This window comes from Strigops habroptila, chromosome Z, assembly GCF_004027225.2.
Source record: "Strigops habroptila isolate Jane chromosome Z, bStrHab1.2.pri, whole genome shotgun sequence".
Classification (NCBI taxonomy): Eukaryota; Metazoa; Chordata; class Aves; order Psittaciformes; family Psittacidae; genus Strigops; species Strigops habroptila.
The window spans coordinates 84,126,274-84,153,470 of NC_044302.2; the positions used below are offsets into that span (position 1 = coordinate 84,126,274).

The 27,197-nt window shown below is 36.0% G+C and overlaps 1 protein-coding gene across 8 annotated transcripts in view; it reads right to left on the reverse strand.

Moving 5' to 3' along the window:
* Positions 1-27,197, reverse strand: part of LOC115619479 (integrin alpha-1-like) — a 73,393-nt gene that overhangs the window by 4,951 nt on the left and 41,245 nt on the right. For 2 of the 8 annotated variants that reach the window (XM_030511783.1, XM_030511780.2), the window contains 21 exons: positions 26,475-26,625; positions 24,326-24,491; positions 20,042-20,115; positions 18,664-18,808; positions 17,324-17,466; positions 16,678-16,821; positions 15,043-15,297; positions 14,491-14,621; positions 13,566-13,729; positions 13,239-13,375; positions 12,169-12,279; positions 11,508-11,593; positions 11,170-11,305; positions 10,485-10,565; positions 8,682-8,758; positions 7,979-8,068; positions 6,839-6,941; positions 5,580-5,693; positions 3,835-3,939; positions 2,385-2,489; positions 1,458-1,550 (listed from right to left, as the gene is read on the reverse strand). In XM_030511783.1, coding sequence (XP_030367643.1) covers positions 1,458-1,550; positions 2,385-2,489; positions 3,835-3,939; positions 5,580-5,693; positions 6,839-6,941; positions 7,979-8,068; positions 8,682-8,758; positions 10,485-10,565; positions 11,170-11,305; positions 11,508-11,593; positions 12,169-12,279; positions 13,239-13,375; positions 13,566-13,729; positions 14,491-14,621; positions 15,043-15,297; positions 16,678-16,821; positions 17,324-17,466; positions 18,664-18,808; positions 20,042-20,115; positions 24,326-24,491; positions 26,475-26,625 — 2,611 coding nt within the window. Of the gene's footprint in view, positions 1-1,457; positions 1,551-2,384; positions 2,490-3,834; positions 3,940-5,067; positions 5,151-5,579; positions 5,694-6,838; positions 6,942-7,978; positions 8,069-8,681; positions 8,759-10,484; positions 10,566-11,169; positions 11,306-11,507; positions 11,594-12,168; positions 12,280-13,238; positions 13,376-13,565; positions 13,730-14,490; positions 14,622-15,042; positions 15,298-16,677; positions 16,822-17,323; positions 17,467-18,663; positions 18,809-20,041; positions 20,116-24,325; positions 24,492-26,474; positions 26,626-27,197 lie in introns of those variants that run through there. The other 6 variants (XR_003995032.2, XM_030511782.2, XM_030511781.2 and 3 more) reach the window with 6 other exon arrangements.

Genomic DNA, 27,197 nt, shown 5'->3' on the forward strand with positions numbered 1-27,197 from the left:
TCAGAATATAAGCAGTGAATAACTTTTCCTTCTATGATATCAACCAAGCAGCATGACTTTTAGCAGTACGCAGTGATTTTCATGGGTAACACTTCATGTTAAGTACAGGAATTTGTAGGAGGGAATTGGGAAAATAATCTGCAACACAAAACTCTATATTTATATAGTATCTTGCACTTTTTAAGTGCATTCATTTCATGAGGGTCAGCCCTGCTATAAGTCAGTAGTCATTGTTATAAAGCATACAGGACAAAAGAATGAATACATGAAGTGTATGTTGAGGATTTTCTTTTGGATATTTTTCATCACTCACTGCCAGCCTCCCTAAAATGTGGCAGTGATCAACAACCTTCTAAACCAATTAAACAAAATAAGTGTAGAAGGCTGTGTAGATACTAATTTGAGTTTAAACAAGGCATATCTGCTGCAAACTAAACTGAAATAAGGAATATTCACATCTAAATAAATGTGACTATATAGGAGTTTGAATTATTTGAACTTAAGAATTTATTAGAGACACAACTTCAGAGCTCAAAAAAGCATTGAAGAGTTGACCACTAAACATTCAACTTGAAATTATGTCTTAAAAAAGTTAATTCTGAAATTCCTTGGTCTGTAAAGGCAAGTCTCATGACCTACAAGCCTCTCAGCTGTGTTGCACTCCTGTATTGAATTTTCATCTATTGCTTAAAAGAAATGCTCGAATACAATATCAGCTAATAATTGACCTGTGATACGTGTATTTTTGAAAATATTTTGCACAAGATGTAATTCACACTATTACTTTGCTCTAAGTTTTGGGGTATTCATATAATAAGGCTTTTGCTTAAAAATGTACATTTTAGTAAATAAGCCACTGCACATATAAGTTATTGCAGAAAAGCAATGCATTAACCACTATAAATGTCTTGGAATAACAGGTATTAAAGGACAAATAATAACTCTAAAAAAATCAAAGATGTCTCTTTTTATATCTGACACCGCTACTATAACGCTTTTGTGTCTAAGAAAATGACAGGGAACTTCCAGAAAATAAAAGATCTTGTTTCAAATAGATAACCTGGGTGCTCAAGTAGAAAGAAATAACAAACAAAGAAATAATAAAGAAAATACAATGTACAAAGTAAGATCACTCTTAAATGACCCAGGACAACTTCTAAAATACTATTGATTCCTTAAAAGAATTTAAATTGCTTCTAATTTATATAGATGCAGGAAGCATATTGCAGCAGGCAGAAATACTTCAGACAGTACTTCTCACCCACGTATATTGATAGGTAATGGGATTTTAGTATCATTATCTGACTAATTCTGACATTTCTACTGTAATATGAAACCACTTTTATTCAGAGTGGGATAATACAATAAAACAGGTAACAATCAGTTCATTAGTAATGAATGACAATGAATGATTCAGTAGCAATGTAAAGTAAACCCACGAATTATCATGTTCTTACCTCTAGTTTTTGATGGTCATTTCTCAAAATCAGTGATGAGTTCTCACTCCTAAGTAATGCTTTCACAACAAGGGTTAAGCTGTGAATACTGGCCTGGAAGAAGTGAGAAATGGCTATGGTTTATAATCAGGTATTTTGAAGTAGAAAAGAGAAGAGTGAAAGCAAAACTTTATGCTCTATTTTCGGATATGCTGAAAAATGTGAAAGCCAGTGAAGCTGCTTATGTGTGTCACCTTCAGCAATTACACCAATTACAAGACAGCGGTGAAGATTTGAAAGAGTAGATCACAGAGATTTCAAATAAATACTAATTAATCCCGGAACACTACTTTGGCTACAGGGGCAGATACGGGCTTTAGAAAAACTGTGCTGTATCTCCCCTCCTGTCTTGTTATTTTCTGGACAAAAAGACACAAATCAGGAACTCAGTATCACTGAACAAAATGGACCACAGCCTGGTTACTGTTGTAACCATCAAGACAGTACTGAGGTGTGCTCTGGGGTGCGCTCTCTCTCCTCTGCTCTTTTTGATCAAAAAATAATTTGTAGATTTGAGAAATCTTTCCAGATTAGAAATGATTTTAAAGTTACATTCTTCTATATACCCCTCCTTATATTTGCTGAATGAGAATTTGTGTGTGCATAAGTAGTTACTAAAAAAAGGACCATTAATACAGAACAAGTAAGGGGTGCCTTCTTACCATGTTTTGAAATTCCTGCTAGATTCTAAGTACTTACTTTAAGGATAATAAAATACATGTAACTCAGATTTGAGGAAACAGTGAAATAGCAAGAGAAATGATTTCAAATACTAGGGGACTGTGGAGACTTAAGAAAATGAAATGTATAATTTTAACAGACATTAGAAACATTGACCTATGTTTCTTAAACTCATGAGTATTCTGAATACAAATGGGATTTACTTACTTTTATGATGGTAGGTTTCCATACTCTTAATGAAACATTCACTTGATAAATGTCAGATGGGACCAGGGCACAATTAGTAGATGCACAGCTATATGTATCACAGTCCTGTTTAAAAGGCACCAGCAAGAATTAATAGGAAGAGACTTTTCACATTACTAAAACAAAAACGTGTAAACTACTATATATCATAGAATCATAGAATGGTTGGGGTTAGAATGGACCTTCGAGATCATCTCGTTCCAACCCCATGCCACAAGCAGGGACACTTTGCACTAGACCAGGTTGCTCAAAGCCCCATCCAATCTGGCCTTGAACACCGCCAGGGATGGGGCATCCACAGCTTCTCCAGGCAACCTGTACCAATGCCTCACCACCTTCACAGAAAAGAATATATACAGATCATAGACTTGCTATGACACCAGTACTAACCTGATATTAATTACTGGGACTTTTTATGTAAAAATGACACTGCAGTATATAAATTGAGTTGAGATATTCATGCTGTGGTGGAATACGCTCAGCTATCGCAGGCTCGCTTAGCCTTGAGAAAGCTTTGTTACTGTATGTACACAGCAAAAGGCATCAGCAGAGCTCCTAAAGGAGGCATAGCTTGTAACAGCCAGTGTTTTTCTGCCAACGCACCTATGGCTTCTCTGCAGTGTTTCTTGATCCTTTCAAATCATGTTACACATGAATCTTTCAAGCAGGGCAGGATATGTGAGTGAAAATTTAAGTACCTTTACTTCTCAATATCACTTGCTAGCTTGGAGGGCAGCAGAATTATGTTCAACACTTGGAAACATTTGCACAGCCTAGACTTTTACTACCACTGTAGAGAACTATGATAAGCTGGCAAAATTTTCTTCTCGTGGGATGGTTTCATTTAAATAAGAAATTCAACTTGCACCTCTATGCTGAGCAGGTAGTATGACGGTTTCCCCCTGACATGCCAACGCAATTATGGCAGCAAAATTACTTTGCAACTCTCCCATTTAAATGTGAGAGGCTAATCCTTTCCAGATGGGATCATCAATTATACTTCTATCAGTTGCATAGAAAATCTGTCAGATCAGAGTGCTAGCATTTGAAAATATTTTCAACTGGATGTCTAAAAAAATTGCAAGGGAGATGAGAAACTTTTAAAATACTATTTATTAATTACAGTGGGAATATAGAAGGTAGAAATTTACTCAGCTGTCAAACGTGATACTGTTGTTTACACATTCGCTAAATTAAAAAAAAGCACAAAACAATTCAGTTCCACATACAGTTTTGAGCCAAGTAAAATCTATGGCTAGTCTGCATAAAGATAGCCTTTTAGGTTATTAAGACAAAGTGTTTCCATAGTATATCGTTTGAGAGAAGCTCTTCTATATTTATTGCAGAAGTAATCAGCTCCAAGATCTAGGTTAATATCTGGGATGAATATGTATACTATATGTAGGCTTACCATAATTGTATCCTTTGTAGGTTCTTTTATTTTTGGCACCACAAATGATTTCCCAGTGCTGATCTTTAAGGGATCTACAGGGTAACTAGCTTGGCAGATGGCATTCTGTCAGCAGAAATACAAATATTATTCTTATTGTCTGAGTATACAATCTATTACAAAAAATATTCTGGAAGCAAGCCAACATTAATAATATTTAATAATATTAATAATATTTACAAACTGCTAAATGTAATAAAACTACATATTGCAAGAGTGCAAAATAGGAAATTCAGATGGTGTAGGTACTGAAGTATCATTATTGAAACAACTAAAGAGCTTTTTATGAGATAATTTAATCTAAACTCTACTCAGCCACCTAGACATATGTAGAAGCAAACAAGAGCTTCCTGCAAGATGACCACTACATGAACCAGCAAGAGTTGGATGTTAAAAAAGCTAAATATCTTTTGCATGGGAATCCACAGAGGTTCTGCCTTAGCAAGCAGACAGGCAGGTTAAGTGCAAGATTCAGGAGCCTCCATGGAGGTGGAGCGCGTGCTGGTTCACTGCTAGACCTCCATGGCTCCTTCAAAGGCAGCTGGGAAATCCTTTGGTGTCTTTGGAATAGGGGAATTTGTTTTCTCAGTCAGGTCATTCACTTTCAGATTGCTAGCATGAAGAGGATTGCAAACCTCTGCAGAGCACTTTGGCAAACTACCATCACTATGGTGTAGCTAGTGGTAGATGAATTATACCCACACGAAAAGCACAGATTTGTTGAGTTTGTGTGCAAACACGGGTCAAACGTGGTAACTGCATAGCAATGAAACTAGTGGGAGAAGGAATTTAAGAACAGATGCAATTTTTTGTATTCTAAACATGAATAGGGGTTGAGGGATTGGAGGGTTGGAGGATTTTTTTGTTTTAAAATGAAGCTTAGATTTTCATTTAGATCATGAGATTTAATTTTCAGTGGTGAACATCTCAAAACTAAATTAAATATTTGGAGAGAAGCACATGCATGTGCGTGTGTCTGAGGGAAAAATTAAAAAAAAAAAGAGGTTTAGGTTATCACTTAGTGATATTTGGGTTCTTCAGCCATCCAGTTACTCATATAGCTCTAGTTTTAATATATACAAATCTGAAATCATGCGACTTGCTGGAATTGGGATCTTCAGTTGCTCTGGAGGAGTGAAATGGAAAAACTCAAATGAGGGCTGCAGTGAAGAGCATTTGAAAGATATGACCTACCATCCCATTCAAGATGTCTCAGTGCCCCAAAGAAGGAAGAAGCCAGAGGACTGCTAGTGCTGGAGAGCAGACGTGCAGGAAGGCTAATTTCAGTAACAGAAAGAAGAGGACTGAACAGGAGATTGAGCTCTAGATGTACACAGCAGCAATAAGCAATAAGCACTGCAATAAGCACTGATGGCAATAGAGATAATCTGAGACTCAGTAGGCAAAACTAAGAAAGAAACTCCTGTTGCTCTTATCTCAGTCTGAACCTTTAATCAGTTGGCAATGTATCAGATTAACCTTGCTATAGTACAGTTATTGTTCAACACCATTTTAAAATTACTTGTTTCTTTTAAAGAAATTTGTCTTACACATCTGTACGTACTCTTAAAACACCACCATCTTGCTTTTAGACTAAAAGCTGTATCTACCCTGAAGCAAGGCATAACCTCAAATGTTTGCATTTTGCAGTTCCTTACAAGAAAAAAATCAAATTTAAATTATGAAAATGAAAATTCCTAGCTTACTTGGGAATGTGACAATGCAGTAAGGTAGAGAAGAGTGTTCTTGGCTGCAGTTACATTGGGAAATAAGATCTGCAGTGTGAGGTTTGGCATTGGAAAATGTTCACCTTTTTCAATCTATAAAAAGAAAAAAAGGTTTTGATTAGTACTTTCCTTATTTTGATGGTATTTGTGGGGGTTTTTTTCTTTCCTGTGTTTTTCTTTCCTTTTGTGATGTTTCTTTTTTTTTTTTTTTCCACGTTCCCACAGTCAGTTATGCAAAATGTGGTGTGATGAACTCTTTCCCCTGAGAAGAGCCTGTTGTGAATTAGTGAAAGTATTCTTCTGTGGTCTTTGTAATAAAATGCGCTATTGAAGGAAAGCAAATGAACAGGATGAAAGAGGCAATTTTGACATAAATTCCTTCTTGTCATCTTGTTTACTGCATCCTCTTTATCACCTGGGATTTCTATCTAAAGTAATTTAATTTTAATTTTTAATAAAGACCTAAAATGCTTTAAGATGGGAGAGGAGTCACTGTACCAATGAAGGCTCCGGCTGGTTACTCCTCAGGTGTGCTTAGACAGCAGCCCTCCTGCCCACCTGCTCCTTTCCCCTGTTTTCCCTGAGAAGATCATGGGATGTATGTGTAGGCTGTTGCTCCTTTTGATCAGGCTACTGTGGCCAAGGGTGGAGAAAATTCCTAGGTGAAATTGTTGGCAGGGGTAACTGGTGATCCTGTCTTTGAAGTGGATGAGCTCAATAAAGATTGAAGAAGCTGTTTTACCTTTTTCTTCTGACTTATAATTTGTGATAAGCTGCTGGCAGCTCTCAAGATAACTAAATTCTGTCCTATTTCAACTTGAGGTTGGGCTTCTAATCCATTAAGTATCTTGCACAAATGATTTTAGTTTGCAGTATTCATTCCATTGGGAAGACAACATTCTTGGAGCACGGCATTTGCCTTTTTCAAAGCTGACTGGATTTTGAAAATACCTTTTCTAAACTGCAATGAACATAGGTCAAGTTCTCATTTACCAGGGCATGTTGTCTTTCCCCTGCTGAGGGTAGCATCTCTAAACCCCACTAGAACTACTCTACAGGGATGGACCACTCTGAAAATCTCTGACTCACCTTATTTCAAAGCAAGCAAAAAGAAAAAAAGGTGTTAAACACAAAATACCCATGTAGAAGGTTTAACATACTACATAGCTTCTATTTAAGTAATGGGCTATCACGTTAAGCAATGCAAACCAATATTAACAGTTTTAATGGTTTCTTACCCTATAATGTAGACTAACTTCATCTCCAATCTGCTCTGTTGTGTTAATAGCAGTAGGGACAGTATCATTTGCTGCAATTATAACATGGTGCTCTTTGAAAACACTGTGGGTTAAAGAAAAAACAAACAACACAACCAAAAAAACCCAGTAAGCATACAAACTTCATAAAAACTGCAGCAGTTAATAATATAGGTATTTTCATTATTTCATGAACCCTCCAGGACTACTCTTGCAATTAAGAGTGCACTGATACTTCCACTGGAGTTTAACCCACCCATTTTTTTAATGGTATTCACTTTTTATTATGCACATTTAAATGTTGTGTTCAGATAAAACTACAAAATAAGCAAATATTGTTCCTAAGAATATACAGGGCCTGATTTTCCTGTTCTTATTCTAGCTGTGTAATCCCTTATCCTGAGTATTGCCATGTTAAATAGGCAGGGTCCTATGAAAGACAGAACCAAACAGAGAACAAAACCAGTTTCTGAATTCAACCTTATTCCCTACAGGACACAAGAAGTCTAGATTTGAACCATGAAATGCATCCAAAATTAATTTGACTTAATTATTTACACCTGCGCACCATGCAATGTAGTCTACTGATAATATTTTTAATGTTTTTCTGGAACGGAATTTAACTGAATTCGAGATATTTCTGAAAATAAAGTGTATTACAAGATGTGCATTAAAGTTTATGTCTGTATTGATAAAAACAAGCTCCCAAGAATCTAAAATTAAGGGTAATTTTTGAAGTTGGAAATCAAACACCACACTATGCAATATTATAGTGATACGAACTCATGGCTATCAGGAAGTTGGAAGTCTTTGCTTTCTTACGTACCCGAAATGCCTTTGAATGAAGAGAGCAAAGTACAACAATCAACAAAAGCTGCTGTTGTACTTACAAACAGCAGATCAAATCTAAATAGATAAAATGGAGATACAGAAAGATAGGGACAGTAACTGCTCCATTATTTCATGTAACTGCTCTTTTCAATGTAGCCTGTGCTTTCTGTTCAAGAGACTAGAAGATGTCATCTGTAGATAGTCAGCACAGCTCGACAACAAAACAATCCTATATTCTCTTTGAACATCTGCTATTTACTGTGCTAGCAAATAAAGCACAGAGAAGCATACCTTACAAATATTAATCCTACTTCGTATTTTACAGGAATTGTTACGTGTCCTCTGTTGTCACTCAAGGTCTCAGGTGGTTCTTCACTGTCACTAAAAAAAAAAATCAACATATACCACTGATATCAGACTATGCAGACACAAAATGACTACAGAGTGGGAAGGGATCTTAAGAAACAAACACCTACATCTCTAGGTATAAAACCACACTACTCCTTTCTAGTTAATTGGTATCTCCTAAAAATAAATTCAAAATAATATTTCCAGTAACTGAAAAGTTAAATCCTGCACCAGCCCCAGACTAGAAATGAATCTTTGTTAAAGTTACAGACTGCAGTTGACTGAATGAAAATGGACCAAGTAAGGGCCACTACTCTCACAACATACCTGGATTTTTCAGGGAAAATAAACACTGAGGGCAAGTACATTCCTCTTTCACAATCAACTTCTGCAACGCTCTTGCTCTTTGAAAGACAAATCTTTTTGTTTAGCATGAACTGTGATTCATGCTAAAATAGGGAGTAATTTTTTAAGAGAATAAACCTTTTCTGAAGGTAAACGTACTGGAAATGATGCCTTATTTGTGACTCTCAGGCTCTAGAGACAAACCGCTATTTATTTAGTCCACTCACTCCACTGCTGGACTGAGTACTTCTGAAGGTAAAAAAAAAAATCAGACGGTAAACAAGTAAGGATTGCAACTAACCTTGTTGCATATACATGAATGGTAGCATTTTCCAGGAGATATGATGCATTGAATTGGAATGATATTTTGAAAGAAATCTGTTTAGAGAAATACATTACACATTTTAAAAGAAGAGGAAAAAAAAAGCACACCGATATGGTTTGATCTGATGAAAATGGGCAAATTTTTGCTACTTTTATCTATAGAATCTGTATTCACATTTTAAGTTTTCTATAAAGGAATCCACATTTTTTAATTTGTCCCAGCCAAGAAGAAAATCTAAGAATTATCACTTATTAAATAGAAGCCTCAAATTATCTTCAGAACTAAGAAGCCTCAGTAAAACTTATTCTAGAGTGTATTAGAAATCCATAGCTAAATAGTTCTTACTAGAAACCAACTGGTCTTACTTATCAAAAAAATTCTTTTTTCTTTGACTTCTCTAACAGGGAAGAAACAAAGCTTCAGCACCTGGCAATTACAGTGAAGATGAGCTTTCTATAGAAGGCTACTGGAATCTCAATTAATAGATAGTTAAACACCAAGAATACCAAACTGAAATGTTTACAATGCAAATAAATGACTACTAGGTCTCACAAAAATTCCCTATTCATTATAACTAGGGCAAATCTACCTCAGTTTGGCAGTACACAAAATCTGAGAACACTGTCCTAAACATGTCCTTCATATCCTGACACTTGAGGATAATTTTATATGAAGCAAAAGCTTTACTATTTGTTACTGTAATGGATTTTTCTGCTCAGACTTTTATTTTTTCTTTAATATTAACAAATCTTTCCTACAAAGTGACCCAGAGAATGTTGTCTTAGATATTTCTTCTCATTTAAAAAACAGCCAAAAGAGCCAGGAGAGGCTTTAAAAAAGAATTTATTAGGGAAGCTTATCAGTAAATCAGATATCAATTGATTTCTGAATGCAAATATGAATATAACTTTTCTAAATTTAGGGATCCATATCTATAGATAAACTAACCAACAAAGCATGAAAGGAAAATGTGAAAAATCCAGTAAAGCTGGGAATGGAGCATTGTGGGCGCTGGCCTTGGATATTATGCTTATTTGGCTGCAATGAAATTAACAGCTGACTTAATTCCTACAAGTCCAAAACACAAGCTGGAAGGTGTATGCAGAAGGCAATGTAAAAGGACAACTCTCCTGCTGTTTTGCATCTGCAACACAGACCTCATATGCCAGAAGAGCAGACAAGAAACTGCCAGAAAAGACAGTTGGTCTCATTTGCATGCAATTTGATCTTTCCCAATTCAATACCGGAACTATTTAAGTAAGGCTTAGATGGATATTTTCAAAGGCTTAGTTTAGCTAAAGCTCCCTCTCTATTCCAGCAGGAGATATAGACTTCTTGCTGGAGCTGTTCAAGCTGGAGCTTGATTTTAAGTGGACTACTTGCTGGAAAGGCCTCTCTGTTGCCACTAAGCAGAGGTGAACTCTTGATACCTGGTTGTGGCAGATGCAGTTTAGCATTTCCACATACCAGCTTATTCTCTTTTCAACAGAGCAAGTTTTATATACAAAGTAACTAAAGTCGTAGGCTCCAACCTGTTGAAAGCCACAGCATCTAGTATCTTGTCAGCATATCCTAACCAATATTCTGTATACCCTGAGACAGACCCTTCTGGCCAGATCTGATGTTTTCCTATCTCTGCAGATCATGTCAACAGTAGATTAGGAAACATACATGGATAGGTTTTGGAGTGAACACAAGAGAAAAGAAATTCAGAATTGATAGGGACTGCCCTGGCCTTATAACAACACTGATTAAGGAGAATGCAGGGAGACTTTTTACCTCTTCTGAAGTTTTTAGAAATGGATATCCCACTTTACAGGTGATGTTGTGATTAGATTCACAGCTATCTTTCTGTATATCCTAAAGGAAAAAAGAAAGTGAAATCACAGTCTTGTGCAGACTCCTTTTAAATCTTCACTAGGCATCAAGGGCCTGTTGAACATATATACCATTGACGCTTTTCATTGTCACGTCTTAAGAGTCAAAGCCTTAATTGAACTGGAATGAGAATAGGAAGCTGCAACTTCTGGAAAACAATTTCCACCTATGGATATCTACATAAATTAGTAGCCATTATTTCCTTCCAGTGAAATTGTTAGGAACATTAGCAGCTACATGCAAACTGGACACCATGCAAATTAGCTGTAGAGTCTAGCAGATCAACATATGTATTAGTACAGTTTGTACTAATTAGTACAGATGGTTCATGGTGCTGACATTCATCTAAGATGCAGGCACTTACAGGCTAAGTGGCATTGTGAAACTTTGTAGGTAACAGAGACAAGGCAAAAGTCCATTCAGGTCAAAATAAATACACTCTTTTTGAAAGAGAAGTAAGGACAGCATTCTTCCAAACAACTGATGATGCCAGAGCAGTGGAATTTGAGTGTAATAAAAAGGCTTTCTCAGATCTCTCCAGCAATGATATGGTTATGACAAATGTGATAATGTAAAAAATTCCTACCTCAATGCCAGCAAAAATAATATTTGGAGAATACTGAACCAAAACTCTGGTATTATAGGCACTGTCTTTTTTGTTCTTCACAGAGAGCTGGATAGTGAACTTGTCATTGCGTGACTTTACAATGAATGGAGAAGAGCTGTAAAATAAAGTAAGAATGTTGGACACCTTAACTTTTGAATCTGTTTTGACATAAAAAGGAACTTCTTTCAGTATCCAGACTATATTGTTTCTGATTTGGAAATTATGCCACAGCATTATCTTATTAGACCAGAGAATTTGTAATTTAGAGAGAAATTTTATACAGATATCAAGGGATACAATAAATCCAGTGTAGTTACCTGTCTCCAGCTATGCTTGCTTTCACATTCAGAACAAGATCTGAAATGCATTTATTTTTGGCTCCACAATCTTTTGTGAAAGGAATCTGCAACAATAGTATTTTTATTCTCAATTTTATTACATTTATTATTAAAATTAAGTATTTGCATTTTAATTCATTATCTAATTTTATATAAGGTCTTCTGTTTGACAATCACATCTTTCCTAATATTAATCAGTTAATTATGCCAATATGCTGTAAAATGCACAGATAAAATGTAAGCTTTCTACCTATTCCCTTCTAAGTAATTCATCTAGACTAGAAAAAGAGGCAATAGCAGAAGCATGAATGATGCCAAACACCATCAATGTAAACGACCAGCATTCCTCTGTTTTATCTACATAAAAAAAATAAATAAAATCATTAAAAATAAATAATAAAGTTGCTTGTACTTTCTTCTATCTTCAGTTAACTCTGGATGCTTTAAAACCCCAGGCTGGTTCCCAAGCACACTGAATCAAGCTCTTCATCCCTGAAGACTCATTTAGAGGAAACATCTTCTGGACAAGCTCAAGGACCCTCCCTCTTTAGCCAATTTGTGGCCAATACTTTCAGATCTTGTGTGGGCTATGAATTTTACCTTTAAAACTTTGGTTATTAATACAGACTTGCTGACTTACATATTCAGATATTGAGCTTGGCAGGTTGCTATCGAGAACAGGTCCACTCTCTGGATCGGAAAAATTGAACTCCAGAAAAACCTTTACAGAGTCCTGAAAGTCAGGCTTATCCTAGAACATAAAGAAAACAAAATTGCAGTTATGGACATGCACTTTAATATCTAAGGAGGTCAAAAATCCCAAACAATGTTGAGATAGAATATTTTTCAGTCACACTGTTGCCATCCTTGCTAGAGAAGCATTTAAATGCTTGCAATCGATGATAAAGCTTTTAATGTGCAAGCCAATCCTTATAAATATCCAGTAATATTTTTGTGTACCTCATCTCATCATGAAAATGTCACATAGCCTGAGCATATCCAGCACAGTTACATTTAAAAATATCTCAGAACAACCTACTCTGAGACTTTCCTCTTTTAGTTGTGCTTAAAGGATCAGTAAGACAAACAGAAGCAGTATCACCTTCTGTTAAGTCAACTGAGACCTGTTGTTAGCAGATGTATTGCATATTGGAGCAAATTCTGGGCATCATTTATTGTTTGTTTTGAATTATGATACAACTGCGAAGTCACTAAACATTTTAAATCTGGGTACATGTCCATTCACTCTGCACATTACTTACAATCTAGGCGATTTCATACTCACAGTTGTTAACTACATTTCTGGTTTGCAGAGAGTATTTTCTACCTCAAACGTAATTTGCGTATTTTTCTGCTATATTTCAGTAGGAGGAATTGCAGCAATATGCAAATTAGACTTCCACCTCACATGCTCCTGCTGGGTTTTGAATGCATCTAAACTACTAACCACGATAGCTGATTGGTTCCACTAGGTGTGTTATGCTCTTTGTTAAGACAGACACAAAGAAAGAGACAAAGGTAAATAGATGTACATTTATGTAAATAGTTTATATCTATACATATATAAATCCTAAATAACAAACAAATTTCATGTACACTTCTGAAGATCAATTCTGGCTGCAAATTTTGTTACCCAATTTACAATTAATGGAATATACTTGGGTTAATATAATGTCAACATGAGAAAAACACTTTAAATGATTTACTTGCCAACATGTAGAAGTTATGTTTAATACACTCTGACCCTTTGATAGTTATATTTTTTTGCATTTTCCTCTCATGGCTTTCTGTGAACAAGCTTCGAGATATTTGTCTTTGTGAGTCAAGAGTAATCCAATACTGCAGACCTGCAAAGGAAGTTAAGATCAATATTATGCGCCAGTTTGCCTTTACACATTCTTTTTTCCTAACATATCTTAAATGCACTTTGAATGGTGAATTTAGAAGAGGTTGCATTCCATTTTTGCAGAAATAAACAAAAGCAAGCACAGCAGTTTTATAGCATAAAGATTCCAAGCTCAGCACTTATCTACTTACTGGATTCAAACGTATATTCCTTCGACTTTAGTCTGGTCTTAAAACAAATTGTGGCATTTATGCATATTGTTTTTCTTTTATTTATCTGACAATTTTGTTGTTGAATATTGATGCTTTTGGGTGTAAACTGCATGGAAACATTTACTTCAGCCACATCACGAGACCTGAAAAAAAACACAGAGAAAGTGCTTTGGAAATAATAGCAGCAACTTTTTTTTAATGTAGAGAATGAACTTAAAAACTTACAAAATATGCAACATTCAATATTAAAATACTCATATATGATGGTCTAGACAAGTAATTAACTATACACTTTATATACTTTGCTCTTTGCTCTTGAGTGCTAAACCAGTAGAAAATTTAGCTGGCAAAATAGCTTTCTATTTTCCTATCTCCTACATCAGGAGAGCAGAGTAGAGGGGGAGAATCACCTCCCTCGATCTGCTGGTCATGCTCCTTTTGATGCAGCCCAGCGTATGGTTGGTTTTGTGGGCTGCGAGTGCGCATTGCTGGGTCATGTTGAACTTCTTGTCAACCAATACTCCCAAGTCTTTGAACCTGTCCTTGATCTTGCTAATAAGATAACATGCAATATAGTATGAAAAAGAAAAAAACTTCGGGTTTTATTACATTTCACTTAGTGCTACAAGTGGAATTAGTTTCTATTTTGAATATGGCCTAGTAGAACAAGGTCATACTAGGCTAACAAGATTTCTAAAACATTCCTGTATTTATTACTGTTATCCATGAAGTTTTATACTTGTTCCTCCAGAGACACATGAAAAGACGAATATTCACAGCCAGTGCCAAAACATGAGATGAAACCAGTACCCTCACAACAGTCCAAACAATAGTGCAAGTTACACAGATATCCCAAGACAAACAGTTATTTTTCTGGCCTGGCAGCTGCTGTGAGTATCCGTACCAGAAGAGGGCAGCCCCACCAAGGCCTCCAATGGTAACATCAATCAGTCCGTCATCGTTTAAATCCATTTCTCCATGCACAGACTGGCCAAAAAATTTAACTTTTTCCCCATCTCCACCTGATGCAATATGCTGTGAAAACATTAAGAAGTTTATGCAGTGTATATTGAGGGATTTTATAAGAACATTCAAGATGCATTTGTTGGCAGTTTGATGGCTTTTAGACTCTTAAAACATGTTACATTTTCATTACAACACCCCTAGAACAGTTACCATGGTGATAAAAACACTGTAAATTTTAAGAATTGCAAAATATTTACTTTTCTGGCTGTAGAGAACATTTCAGAAGGTTTCTAATAAAAACAAGCAAATATCTTTTCTAACATATTAGAGTGAAATTCAGTTAAATCAGTGAAAGTTCAAAAGTACAGAGCTTTTCAAAAAAGAAGGTGTTATGACTGTTCAAGTCACAGTTTGGCACTATGTTGGGAAGGCATGGAAAAACAGGATTTGTGTTACAGCAGCTGCCAATCTCTAAAGTTTGATTTCATACCTGTGAATATTTTTTACTGATTGTGTTGCCATGGCCATGATAAATATAAACAGCTCCCCGGTGATCATCCTCTAAGGGAGAACCTATTACAATGTCATTATATCCATCAAGGTTCAGATCCTTCACTGCAGCAATTGCAGTCCCAAAGCGTGCACCACAAGGCTCATTCTTGAGAACTTTGCAGGTGTCCTGTTTTAGTGGCGAACAGCATGTCTGCTTTACAGGTTCGAGACTCATCTGGTATTCAAACTTTGTCTGTGAAAGAACAGATTTAAAGTTTGTGGATTTCTATCGACATTTTAGCAATGCAGGTTTTAAAGAGATCCTATCCGGAAGACAAATTGATGAATTAAATAAAACAATTACATCCTATTCCTAATGATTGAAAGCTTTGTGGAAACTGTGATTCTGTAAATACAATTCAAATGTTCTTTCTGAGCAGCAGGTGGGAAAGACATTCTTGCTCTCTTTCTTCACCTAGATGCTTCTACGTGTTTCTTGAAGTTAGAGGTTTGCAGGAAAGCAGAGTATCGTAACAATATTTGGTTGTTATTGCAAGTAAACCACATCATTCTTAAGGTAGTGTAAAGAGTTCTTCTAAAGGCATTCTCTTAATCTGAGAAGTTAGCCAAGTTTCCGATGAAACACAGATGGCAATACTGTTATTCCAGAACAAAACCCAGCATTTCTTTTACATAGACTGAATTCTGTCCTCACTAGACATATACTCCATGGCCTAACTTATATAGCCTTCTGGTCACATGTGCACACTAGACCAAAACCACATATACAGTATGCTATGTAACCAATCTTTCCAAGACATAGGTCCCATGAGTTCTATGTTACGAGATTAGCAGCAGCAAGCAGTTGCTGCATCTCCTTTATTTGGAGATGGATAAAAGGAAACACAGGAAAAACAAATTTCAAACCTCACATTACTGGAGGACATGGAATTCTTGTTTTCTTGCCAACCCTATTCACCAGCATTTTGTTGTTAGCAACATGCATGTAGAAACTGGAAGAGTTCCTTGTCAAATAGATCCAGTCTCCTCAGGTCATTCTCTTGCAATAGCATTTTAGGAGGCCATCATTGCTAGGCCATATTTTGATAACTGTTATAATGATACACAATGGTACCAATTTAAAAGAAGAAAAAAGAAGAAAAAGTATGTATTGGAAGAGAGACTTATCAAATGAAGAAGCTGTGGTGTAGCTGATATATTCCTCAGTCTAGTTGTGACATGCTTAAAAGCTGTTGGATATGTGTTGTTTATCTCTAGGTTGGTAAGCAAGTCATAAGGATACTGAAGCACACACTTTTAGGATGGATGAGCCCTACTGTTCCCTAATCTGTGAAAACAAGAAGAAAATATGATAGAAAACTAATCCTATAAATTTGTGTCTATGCTGTATTGCAGCTTACAAGATATAGTATTTATCTACGTAATATAGTCTGTTAGAAAAAAAAAAAAGGTGAGAAAACAAGAATTTGGGAAGTAAGTTTTCAAAATCAATCTGTGTAATACTTTCAATTGCCAAAATCATGTTTCTCTGGTTTCAACAGCTCATCTTCCCCAGCTCAAATGGTCGTATTTCTTTAAAATAAGGATATGAGACAATAAGGAGAATCCTTACCTTGTTCAGACTATAAACATATACTTTCCCTTGCTCCTCTTTCTCAGTTCCCATATACATAGGAGCTCCAACAAGAAGAAGGTCTGTAAATGAGTCTCTATTGATGTCAATTGTAGTAATAACACCCCCAAAGTATGACCCAATCTGTGGGAAAATATAAGGTATAAATCAGAGTCAGCAACATCATGCAACACTGCCTATTCGGAGATCTGTTCTATGATTGCTTACAACTATGCCAAATGAAAACCATTCAGCAGAAATTTTCTTTGCTACTCAGAAGATCTTTTTGGTCTGTTTGCCTTTGAAGCTAGTTTTCTGTTTTAGGTTTTATTGTCAGATTTAATTTAAGAATGGTCCATTCAACTTTTAACTCTCTCGAGTTAGGAAGTTACAAATTGTGCCTTCTACCTGCTAAGGGGAGTAGGACTGCTTCCCTCAATAGGAAAATTTCCAAGAGCCTTTGGCTACTGTATGATCCACTTTCCATTACTTATTATAGCAGAGCATCTACGTAACCTTTCCTTCTAATCTTGCTTACAACTCACAGTTTCAATTACTCTCCTGGTGCAGAGTTCTCATTTGAAATCATAATTTCTATTTCTTATGCGATATTTCTCTGGTATGTTAATCATGAACACATACTTACCTGTTCTCCATTTAACCTCTGAAGTACTTGTACCTCTCTTCCTTGCATTTTATAAATGATAACTTGGCCAGTGTGATTGTATCGTGGCTGTCCTGCTATGTACAGTACGCCTCCAGGTGTCAGTGCTGAATTCACAGTATATCCTAGGAAGCAGAAGTCAAGATGCAGTACACACAGAATGCATGTGTGTATCAGAAATAATTGCTGTGATTCAAAGCCTTTTTAAGCGTTATTGTACAACTAGATGTTTAGCCCTAAATATTCTAGAGAATAATAGCAGAGTTAGTCAAAGGGGCTGGATGTGTATTTGCCTACAGTCTCAGCCACGAGCACAAGTGTTACTGAACCCGTTCACAGGCTGGTGAGTCATGTTCATTTTGCCATCCTCACACAGTGTAAGGAATATAATGGTACTGATAAATAACTCGCGAGTGGCTGGTTGACAAGCTACTTTCAAAGAACAGCTGACGTCGTTTCACTGTCAAACTAATGGTGTCATTCAGACGTGATTCTGGGGGGCATTTTGAACCTAGCTCTGGTTAATATAAACAACAATTTAACAACTTGGGTGAAGAAAGACTTAAAAAAAATGTGTATGAATCAAAACAGTGGCAGGGTTGCAAGTATTATGGAGGATAGGACCTAAATTTAAAATTACTTTACCAAATTTGAGATATAAAAACCCCAGCTAATCGCATTCTGCAAAGAAGAAAAACAGAGTACTTAGGCGGGGGGGGGGGGAATGAGAGAAATTATTCTAGTGTTGACTCTTCATCAGTGAAAACGTAACTTAAATGAGATAGCAGAGTAAACAGAACTATGAGGTGTAGAAAGCAAGCCCTACAGGAGAGAGCAGGGCCACCAATGGTTTTTGGTAGAAAAGGCTGAGAGGAAAACAAAAGCCTGCCAATTGTTATAAAAAAGATAGTGGTAAATTGTTGTTCCTGTCCATTGAGTGACAGAAATCAGCTTAATTTTAAGCAAAGATTTAGACTTTAATATTGTATACATTTTCTTAAATACCAAGGCATAGAAAAACTTTGTAAGAATACTAGAGGAATCTGTGAAATCTCTGATCAGATTAGACATGTCTATTGGGGAAAATATAGATATACATAGGCATGTAAGTGTTTGGGCTAGTTTTTTATTGTAGAAGGAGTAATTTTTTTTTTTTTTTAAGAACAAGAAACTCATACAGTAGACATGTTTATACATTAGAAATTTTCCCAGGCTCATGGAATCTAAGATATTATTCTGTAAGACACACTTTATGAATGAGATTTGGGACAGGTCTTGTAGCATTTGTTGAAAAGTGTTATAAGATGGGCTATTTCTCTTACCTAGATAGGCTGCAAGGGGTTCATTTTTTTCCAAACGCCTGTCACGAAAAGTGTCATTAGTTGGCATTGAGATATCACTGTCCTTCACCATGATCACTGTGCCATTCCAGTCATATGCTCCAACTGCTCCAAGCATGATCCAATCCTTATGCAGAGAAAACCAAAAAGCCTGTTCTCTATGTGAACCATCTTTAAGACATTAATTGATCCCGATTCTCACATTTGGGTAATGCTTCTTGCATACTCACTTATTTAGCCTTGCTTTTTCTATTATAGTATGGCTCCTACAATCATAGTACGTCTTGTACTTTTTGTTAAAAATGCATACAAACTTCAAAAATAATTGAAAAAAAGGGTCATCCAGGACATCCAGGAAAAGTAGCAGAAAGAAACACAACTCCTTCAACCTCATGCCACCACTCCAGGCCAAACAGAAAGGCAAAGGGATTTAGCAAAGCTAATGAGAGAATACAACGCTTAAGTGCATTTCCCAGATAAACTTTCAGAAACTTGAACTCTGTTGAATCTCTGAGCCTTGGATATTATGCAGGAGCCTTTTGTCCATGAGAAATGGTTTGCTGACCTTTCTTGCCTAAAGGCATGAATGTAGCCTTCTAGGTAAGACAGACATCAGTGACCCGCTGTCTGTCAGGGCACCAAGGACTGAAGACCTGTTTCTGAAGGGAGGTTCTGATGACAGCATGTCAGTTGTTTGTGAACTTTAAGAATATGTTCTACCAAATAGATAATCTTATGAATAATCCTCATACTCTCTAACAGGATAATACATGTTTCTAAGGTATTATACACCATCTGAAAAAATATGTGTAATGTAGTGCAGAGAGTAAAAATGAACAGAGTGTACTTCTGCAATAATGTATTTATATTAAATCACACCAAAGTATTTTATTCTTCCTTTTTCCCAGTGATATGCCGAGCTCTATACAAAGCCACATTGAATATATATGTCAATTTGTCTCAGTTTTCTTAGCATTTATTCAGTTTAGTTCAGTTATTCTCCCACTGTGCTCTTTTCCACTGTCACTACTTTTTTGTATCTTTAAAGCTTAGCTTTTCCCAGTTCTTTTCATCTCAAGTTCAATTTTAATTTCGTTTGTGTACAGTGAGCAGATCATCAGTATCAATGGGTACTTTTTGATTTTCAAGAATAAATAAAATACTTGGGAAGTGATTTTCTGCTAATACAAATTCCAAGGGTTTTTTGTTTGATAAATATTTACCCCCTAAGAACTGAGGTAAACAGCAAAAAAAAAAAAAATTCTGTAAAAGAATTTCGAAACACTCATTCCAAATTCATGCCATCACCAACAAAAATCTACTTTGTAAAAGAACTTATATTTTCAAACAGTTTGTTTACCTGAGAATAATGAGCACTGAAACCAGCCTGAGACATCTCCATTTCAAATGAGGAGGCTTGCTGGTCTGTTGTTGCTATTAAACAGAAAAAAAAAAGTTTCAAAAATAATCAGTTTCAATCTGAAAAAGTATGTGAATAGTGTAATGAAAATGCTTATATGGTAGTAAAGGATAGCATAATTAACTAGAATATTTGGTGAACATACTTTGCCATAAATTTTTAGAACAAATACAAAAATTAAGATGTGTTAACTGCTACCACTAAGTACACAGGTTTCCATTTCAAGATCATGTCTCAGAACTTGTCCAACAAATATTTCTAGGCTAAAACTGACCAGATTTGACCTCAGGTTGATGGCAAATATATTTGGAATGTTTGATTAATATGGTTAAGCCATTTTCCACTTGAGCTAAGTGAACAATAAAACAACAGCCATGTAGCCCTGGCCTTGTATTCAAGCAACTAAAAATTTGGAGGCAGCTGGAGGAACTTTAAATGAAAAACACTTGATGTTTGTATGAACCTTCACAAAAATAACAGAAGAACACCTCAGGTCTTCCAGATTCAGAAGGCTCAGGAAAGGGCTTGGGAACTATAATCCTGAACAGAAAGTTACACGAAAATCTTCCTGATTCTCTTAATGACTTTGAACAAAAAGGATATCAGCTGATTTAGTACCAGTTTGTGTCTTGTCAGCTAGTCATATGCTAGTTATTAAACTCTGATGGGCTGCATTGCTCCCAGGTGCACTTGAAATATCATCAGGAAAGAGAAAGGCCTGCCCCTTCCTCTACTTACAGCAGTACTCAAAGATTATTTTGCCACCTTAAGTGGCCAAGTAAGGTAACTATATTCTGCATATTGATTCCTCCTTGAGAGCAAGATATGGCAACAGGCCGTACGGTACAGGAAAAGTTCACAATTTGCTACCAGCTGAGTGCTGAGACGAACCTCCAATTGTGTGAATGAAACTGAGGCATACTGAGCCATGGCTGTATGAATTTCAGGCATCTGAACTATTAGATAACACTGAACTTTTCATACTTAGCAACTAAACCACAGAGGCTGTTCCCTGGGACACAATGTCTTTGCTAATTGCTGGGATTTATAGCCAGTCATAGGAAGGAGACGTGATCTCAGACACAAAATGTTTTACACACAAATATGGGCCATCACGTTTCACAAGATGTAGCTGCTTTGCAAGGTCTGAAAAAGTCCCTTTTAAGCATAAAACTCTGAAGTTTCACATTTGCTGATAAGCAATATCTTCATGCAGTAAAGGATGCTCCTCAGTGAGCTGAGAAATACAGGACTCTCACAGTCCAAGGCAGAGGACAATGCCAGTACTGTTGGTGTTTGCAGCTCTGAATGCTGCTTAGATAACGGCCCTCAGCCTAACTTTTCATTGAGTTTCAAACTGCCAAGCATCCTACAAAGGATATTTTGTGAAAAAACATTTGTGCCTGCCTATGGGTTGGTTAAAACATAAAATTGCTGTTAAATCCAGAAGTCCATGCCATGAAACACAGAGGCATATTTAAAAGATTATGTGTAAAAATTCACTGGCTGTCAAGTATGGGTTTTTGTTGGATTTCATTTTTCAATTCTCTCTAGATTTTCCTTTGCAATTTTTTTAAAGGCCAAAACCAAAAAGAAACCAAGAAATCCAAGAAAAAAATCCAAATGTACTTACTACTATACTAGCAAGAGGCTATTTAGATTGAGAATTTAAACAGACTTAGATAGATACAGAATTTCAAGAAGCAAGGTTCCTGTGATCTCCGTGTTATGGACATAAGTTAATCCAGCTACAATGTATGGGGTTAACTAATCTTTTCCACATGGCACACATCCAATAAATTGGACTGTCACCAGAAGCTGGGTGGGACAGAACTAATCTGCTTTTCTCCTCTGCCACAAAAGCGCATCCATGGGCACAGTTGCAAATCTCGAATAGCTCCTGCAGTGCTTTGGGAGGGGACAGGAAATCATGCCAGAAACTGACTTAGTCAGCATTTCAACCTTGGAGATTGAGATCGAGCAATCAAGGAGCAACTTGAGCAACTCAAACTTGCTATGCTTCGACAAAGAGCTAAAATCCCATTTTCAATTTCTATTCTGATTCCCTTGCAGCCAGATGATGTGATTTCTGGGACTTTTACAGGAGGAGGAGGCAACATTTCTTGTCTTACATCACAGGTGACTTTATATAGAAATCTTAGCACATCTCTGAGTTCCTACTCAAAAATCTGGGAATCAAGAAGCCTTTTGGGAGTGGTGAAATTCCCTAACTTGTCTCTTATGATGTGGATAACAATAATTTTCCAAATTTTTCATTTCAAATATATAATTTTTGTAATACAAACAAGTCTATATAAAATAAAAATTGAAAATAAGTAAAATATATCAAGGTACAAATATCCAAACAGTTTATAACAGGTTTATGTTAAAAAAAAAATTAGAACATCCAAGAAGTATATATTTGTTACTGCATTTTTTGCAGAAAATTAAAGTTGAATTCAAGGACTACTGCAGAACTGGTTGATATTTGAAGTGGTACAATATGCTTAAAGTACTAAAACACTGAAGGACATGATGATGAGGATTTGTCATATCAAGAGTGGATTATCATATAAACAGATACATACAATTTAAACAGTTAGTTTTGCCATCATCAACATAACTACCTTTTTTTGGATATTTTATTAAGCTACAGAACTTTTTTAATGTTCAAATGTCTTGCAATTTTTTCTTATGATTAGAGGAATCAATGACTAAATTCAGTGGAACAACTAGAGTTCATGATATAAAGCATTCCCCTCCACCAGGGAGTTCAAGCCAGTACTCCACTATTTGGATGCTGGGGTTTTGTGTGACAAGCAGGCACTACCTAATGGCTACTGATTGCTAAAAAGGACAAGGAGGATTCTGACAAAGTGAGACCATCTCTTCCGCCGGCATCTGGCTGTTCAAAAGGTTGAGCTACGGCACGAAACCTTAAATTTGACCACACAGATGTCCACAAACTCTGTCATGTTAGGTCTTACATACTTCATCAGTTGTCATGACTAGCAGTTGATTAACTTTTTATCCTATATGCACTGTATTTAATAGGTGTAACTAACAGATTTTATTTTACTAATGAAATACAATGATTTTTCTCACTTTTCTGGAAATACAAAGCACAAATTGGAGACTAAGTTTTCAATTTCTGTTTGAACATCTGTTTTATCATGGAAGTAAACAAAGACATAACAGAAAAGTCCCCTAATCAATGAACTTTGAAGTACTCTGTGAGCTTAAGTAGGCTAAACTTTGGGCTTTAAGGATACTAAATTCTCTTCAAATTAATTTGTTTCATAAGTGAGGAAACAAAACCTTCCAGAAGTAAAAAGACAAGAACATATAAACTGAAAGAAATATCTAGTAATTATCTGCTGAAAATAGTAATAGTTGATCAAGCTAAATGATATACTAAAAAAATAACTAAATACGTCTGAGAAATATAGCTCAAATTAAAAAAAAAAAAAAACCAAAAAAACTTTAAAATACTCTCTCATATCTGTACTATTTCTTGAAATTCAAGTCAACATTATTTTTTATTCCAGCTGTAAACTACACTATTCCAGCTACTTGGAAAGTTGAGATGTTGGAAAAAATAAGTCCAAATAGATGGCTGTCTTCTTTGCATGCCATGAATCCCTTCAGAGATAGCCAAAAGGGTTCTTGAATCAGAGATTTGGAAAGTGTTGCCTAATTTGAATGGAGAATGTAAGCAGACATTATGAGAGAACGACTTTGCTATGCTAAAATCTGAGTGTCATGAATATTTCCAAAAGAAAAATATATCTTATCAACTATATACACCAAGTTCACATTAACTTATATGGCAAAGTAATATGCTGTAATTAACAACTAACCAAAAAGACAAGCTGACAGTATAGGCAGATAAGCCTATAATCATGGGGTAATCAGGATATGGTCTGGCAATGCTTTTTTATCTAAGGGATGGAAACTGCATGTTTGCTCCAGCTAAACCTGTGATGCTTAGTTACCCTTTTAAGCTATTGCCTCCATAGGCTCTAACCCACCTGAATGTATTTCATGTCATTATCTATGGTTTTGATGTTAATCGTAAAATATTCTTATGATCAGCATGAAAAAGATACTGCACAACACATTTTATACAGCACAACACATTGCAAAGGAAGATAAAAGCAGGTGGTCTTCTATTTGCTTCAGCTATAATGCTGGCATGAAGTAAAATTCTAAATAATAACATACCTTCTAGGGCAAATATTCTCTCTCCAAGTGCTTCAACAATAGTTACAAGAGCTAATTCATCTGAGACATTGAAGAAATGCTTTTCTGTAGGCTTACTGGCAATTGATTTGATTTCCTCTACAAATTTCTCAGTACTTAAATTTCCTCTGCTGTAGCTGCCAAGAATCTAAAGAGAATTAAAAATAAAAAAAAGTAGTCAAGAAAACATTTTATAACCTGTTTTAACCTCTTTTAAAAGATAGATACCTTTGAGGCAGGTTGTCAGAGAATATTGGGAAATCATATCTAACCTTAATTTGTTCTGTTAAAACCTTCCTTAAATTGATTTCAAACCATTCTGAGAACACAATTGTATGAGGGCTCAGCTGTTTTTCTGAAAATACAATTAATAGCAAACAAAGCAACTGTATGGTATAACATTTGCTATCTTCAACTGTCCTTTTTATCCTTCTTCACAAAATTCTAATGATTTATTCTACAATTCTATGATTTGTTGAAGCAGGCCTTAATTGAGGAAGAAAACAACACAACACCCCCCATACCAAAACACACAATTGCACTGGCTTCTGTATAAATACCACCAGTTCTCCCCACAACATGGTATATAAGCAATTAATGACAAGTTAATAAGGCACAGAATAATTCTCTTTTTGTGTGCAGTTTTTTCCTATAAATACTATATAACTATAACACTTGCATTCAGTATTAATAACACCATCACACTACAAGACTTTAGATTTGGTTTGCAGTTTTAACACCACTGCTGTAAAAATTCAGGATGCCTCAGAACAAAATTACTCACTTCTTCAATTCCCAGACCAAGAAGTACTGTTAAGAGAAAAAAGCGTTTTATACACTTAAGCTACTTAGAGAAGGAAATAAAAAAAAAAAACCCTCCCATGTTTGGAGTTGGACAGCTTTCCAACTGGACACTACTGCAATTCAAATTTGGTTCTAAACAGGGCTTTTATTGCCAAAAAATTACTGCAGCTTCAAGGACAATTTTATTTAATGATCTCTTTATGAAAAAAATAATTGAAAATCTGTGTGCTGCTGGATTCAACTTTTTATTTATTTCTTTCCTTAAATTTCAGATAATATCTTCTTGAAGTTGTATGGTTCCATACCATTTCACTGTATCAAAACAAAGAAAGATAGGAGCAGAGAAGCAACAATCCAAAATATCTTCAAAATTAACAAAAGAAAACAGATTGAGTTTAGAATACTCAAATACAGCATGGAGGGTGTGTAGGGTTCACACCAAATCATAGCATCACAGAATCATAGAATAGTTAAGGTTGCAAAGATCACCTAGTTCCAACCCCCTGCCATAGACAGGGGTGCCTCACACTAGACCATGTCACCCAAGACTCTGTCCAACCTGGCCTTGAACACTGCCAGGGATGGAGCATTTTCTACTTCTTTGGCAACCTGTGCCAGTGCCTCACCAGCCTTACAATAAAGAACTTCTTCATTATATCTGACCTGAACTTCCCTTGTTTAAGCTTAAACCCATTACCCTTTGTCCTATCACTACAGTCCCCAATGAAAAGTCCCTCTCCAGCATCCTTGTAGGTGCCCTTCAGGTATTTGAAGGCTGCTATGAGCTCTCCACGCAGCCTTCTCTTCTCCAGGCTGAACAGCCCCGACATGTTCATCCTCTCATTCAGCTACTAAGTTTGCTCAACATGAAAATGACACCTTTAGAATGCCAGCATACAGAACAGCTGTAATAAACTTGGTTTTTGTTGATGGTTTACATTTGCCTTTTTTCTTCTAAAGTAGGTAAAGTGTTTATAGAAATTGCTCAGAAGATTTGAACTAATACATTCTGTTCAGTATTGCTCTTAACAAAAAGGATTTGATTTTATAGTGCCCCTCAAACTCTTTCTCCTTTTTCTTCATACACATACAGACCTGTCATCACCAGGAAGACAGATAGATTGCTTTTTCTTCTGCACTATAAAATCCGAAAGCAAATTTTTAATGGTTTGGGGTTTCTTTTTTTTCAGCCTCTTTCTTTTCTTCCTCTCTGAAATGATTATATTTCCATAAAGATTCTGTGAAATGAACTTTTCAAACAGAAATTACATTTGGAAAGTGAAACATACTTTTAAGATTCTGAATTTTCCCATTAAATTTCACTTACAGCAATAGCAAATCTCTGAATGTTTTCATCTTCACAATCATCAATCACTTCTTTTAATCTGTAGTTGTCATGTGATTCCCCATCAGTCACAATAACCATTACTTTTTGTACTCCTCTTCGTGCACCACGAGCCTCAGTAAAAGCCTCTTCTCTAAAGGGAACATAAAGCATTTGGAGAAAGGCAATGTAAGTATTTAGCACATGCATCATATTTGCATAGTCAACCATAAACTAAACCACTTTATATTAATTAACGAGCAGGAAAAGGAGATTAATATTAACCATGAACAAATACAAACAACAGTTGGAACTTAGATGACAGTTCACAGCCAAACAGTTTCCCAAGCATTCATTCATTATTCACTCATTTGAGAGCAATACAACTGAGCAGAAAATACACTGTTGGATAGTGAAAAATTCTTCCTTTCTCCAAATAAACTTCTGGCACCTTAAAACAGCTTTTGGTAGCTTAAAAAAAGACCCAACCAACATTCTCCCACCCCAAAAACCCACATAACCCCACCACCACCACCTATTTCCACCCTACAGCAGCCCTTCAGTATTTACTCAGCTACCAGCACTTCTGCAATCTACAGTAAAACTGACGGCAGGAGTAGATTGCAGGTGAACATCGGCAGGTTGGGATGACCAGTTGAATTCTATGGGTGCAGATGTGCACAGACACTGAAGTTTTGGGCAGCTGCTGAGTCCCCAGACTCTGTA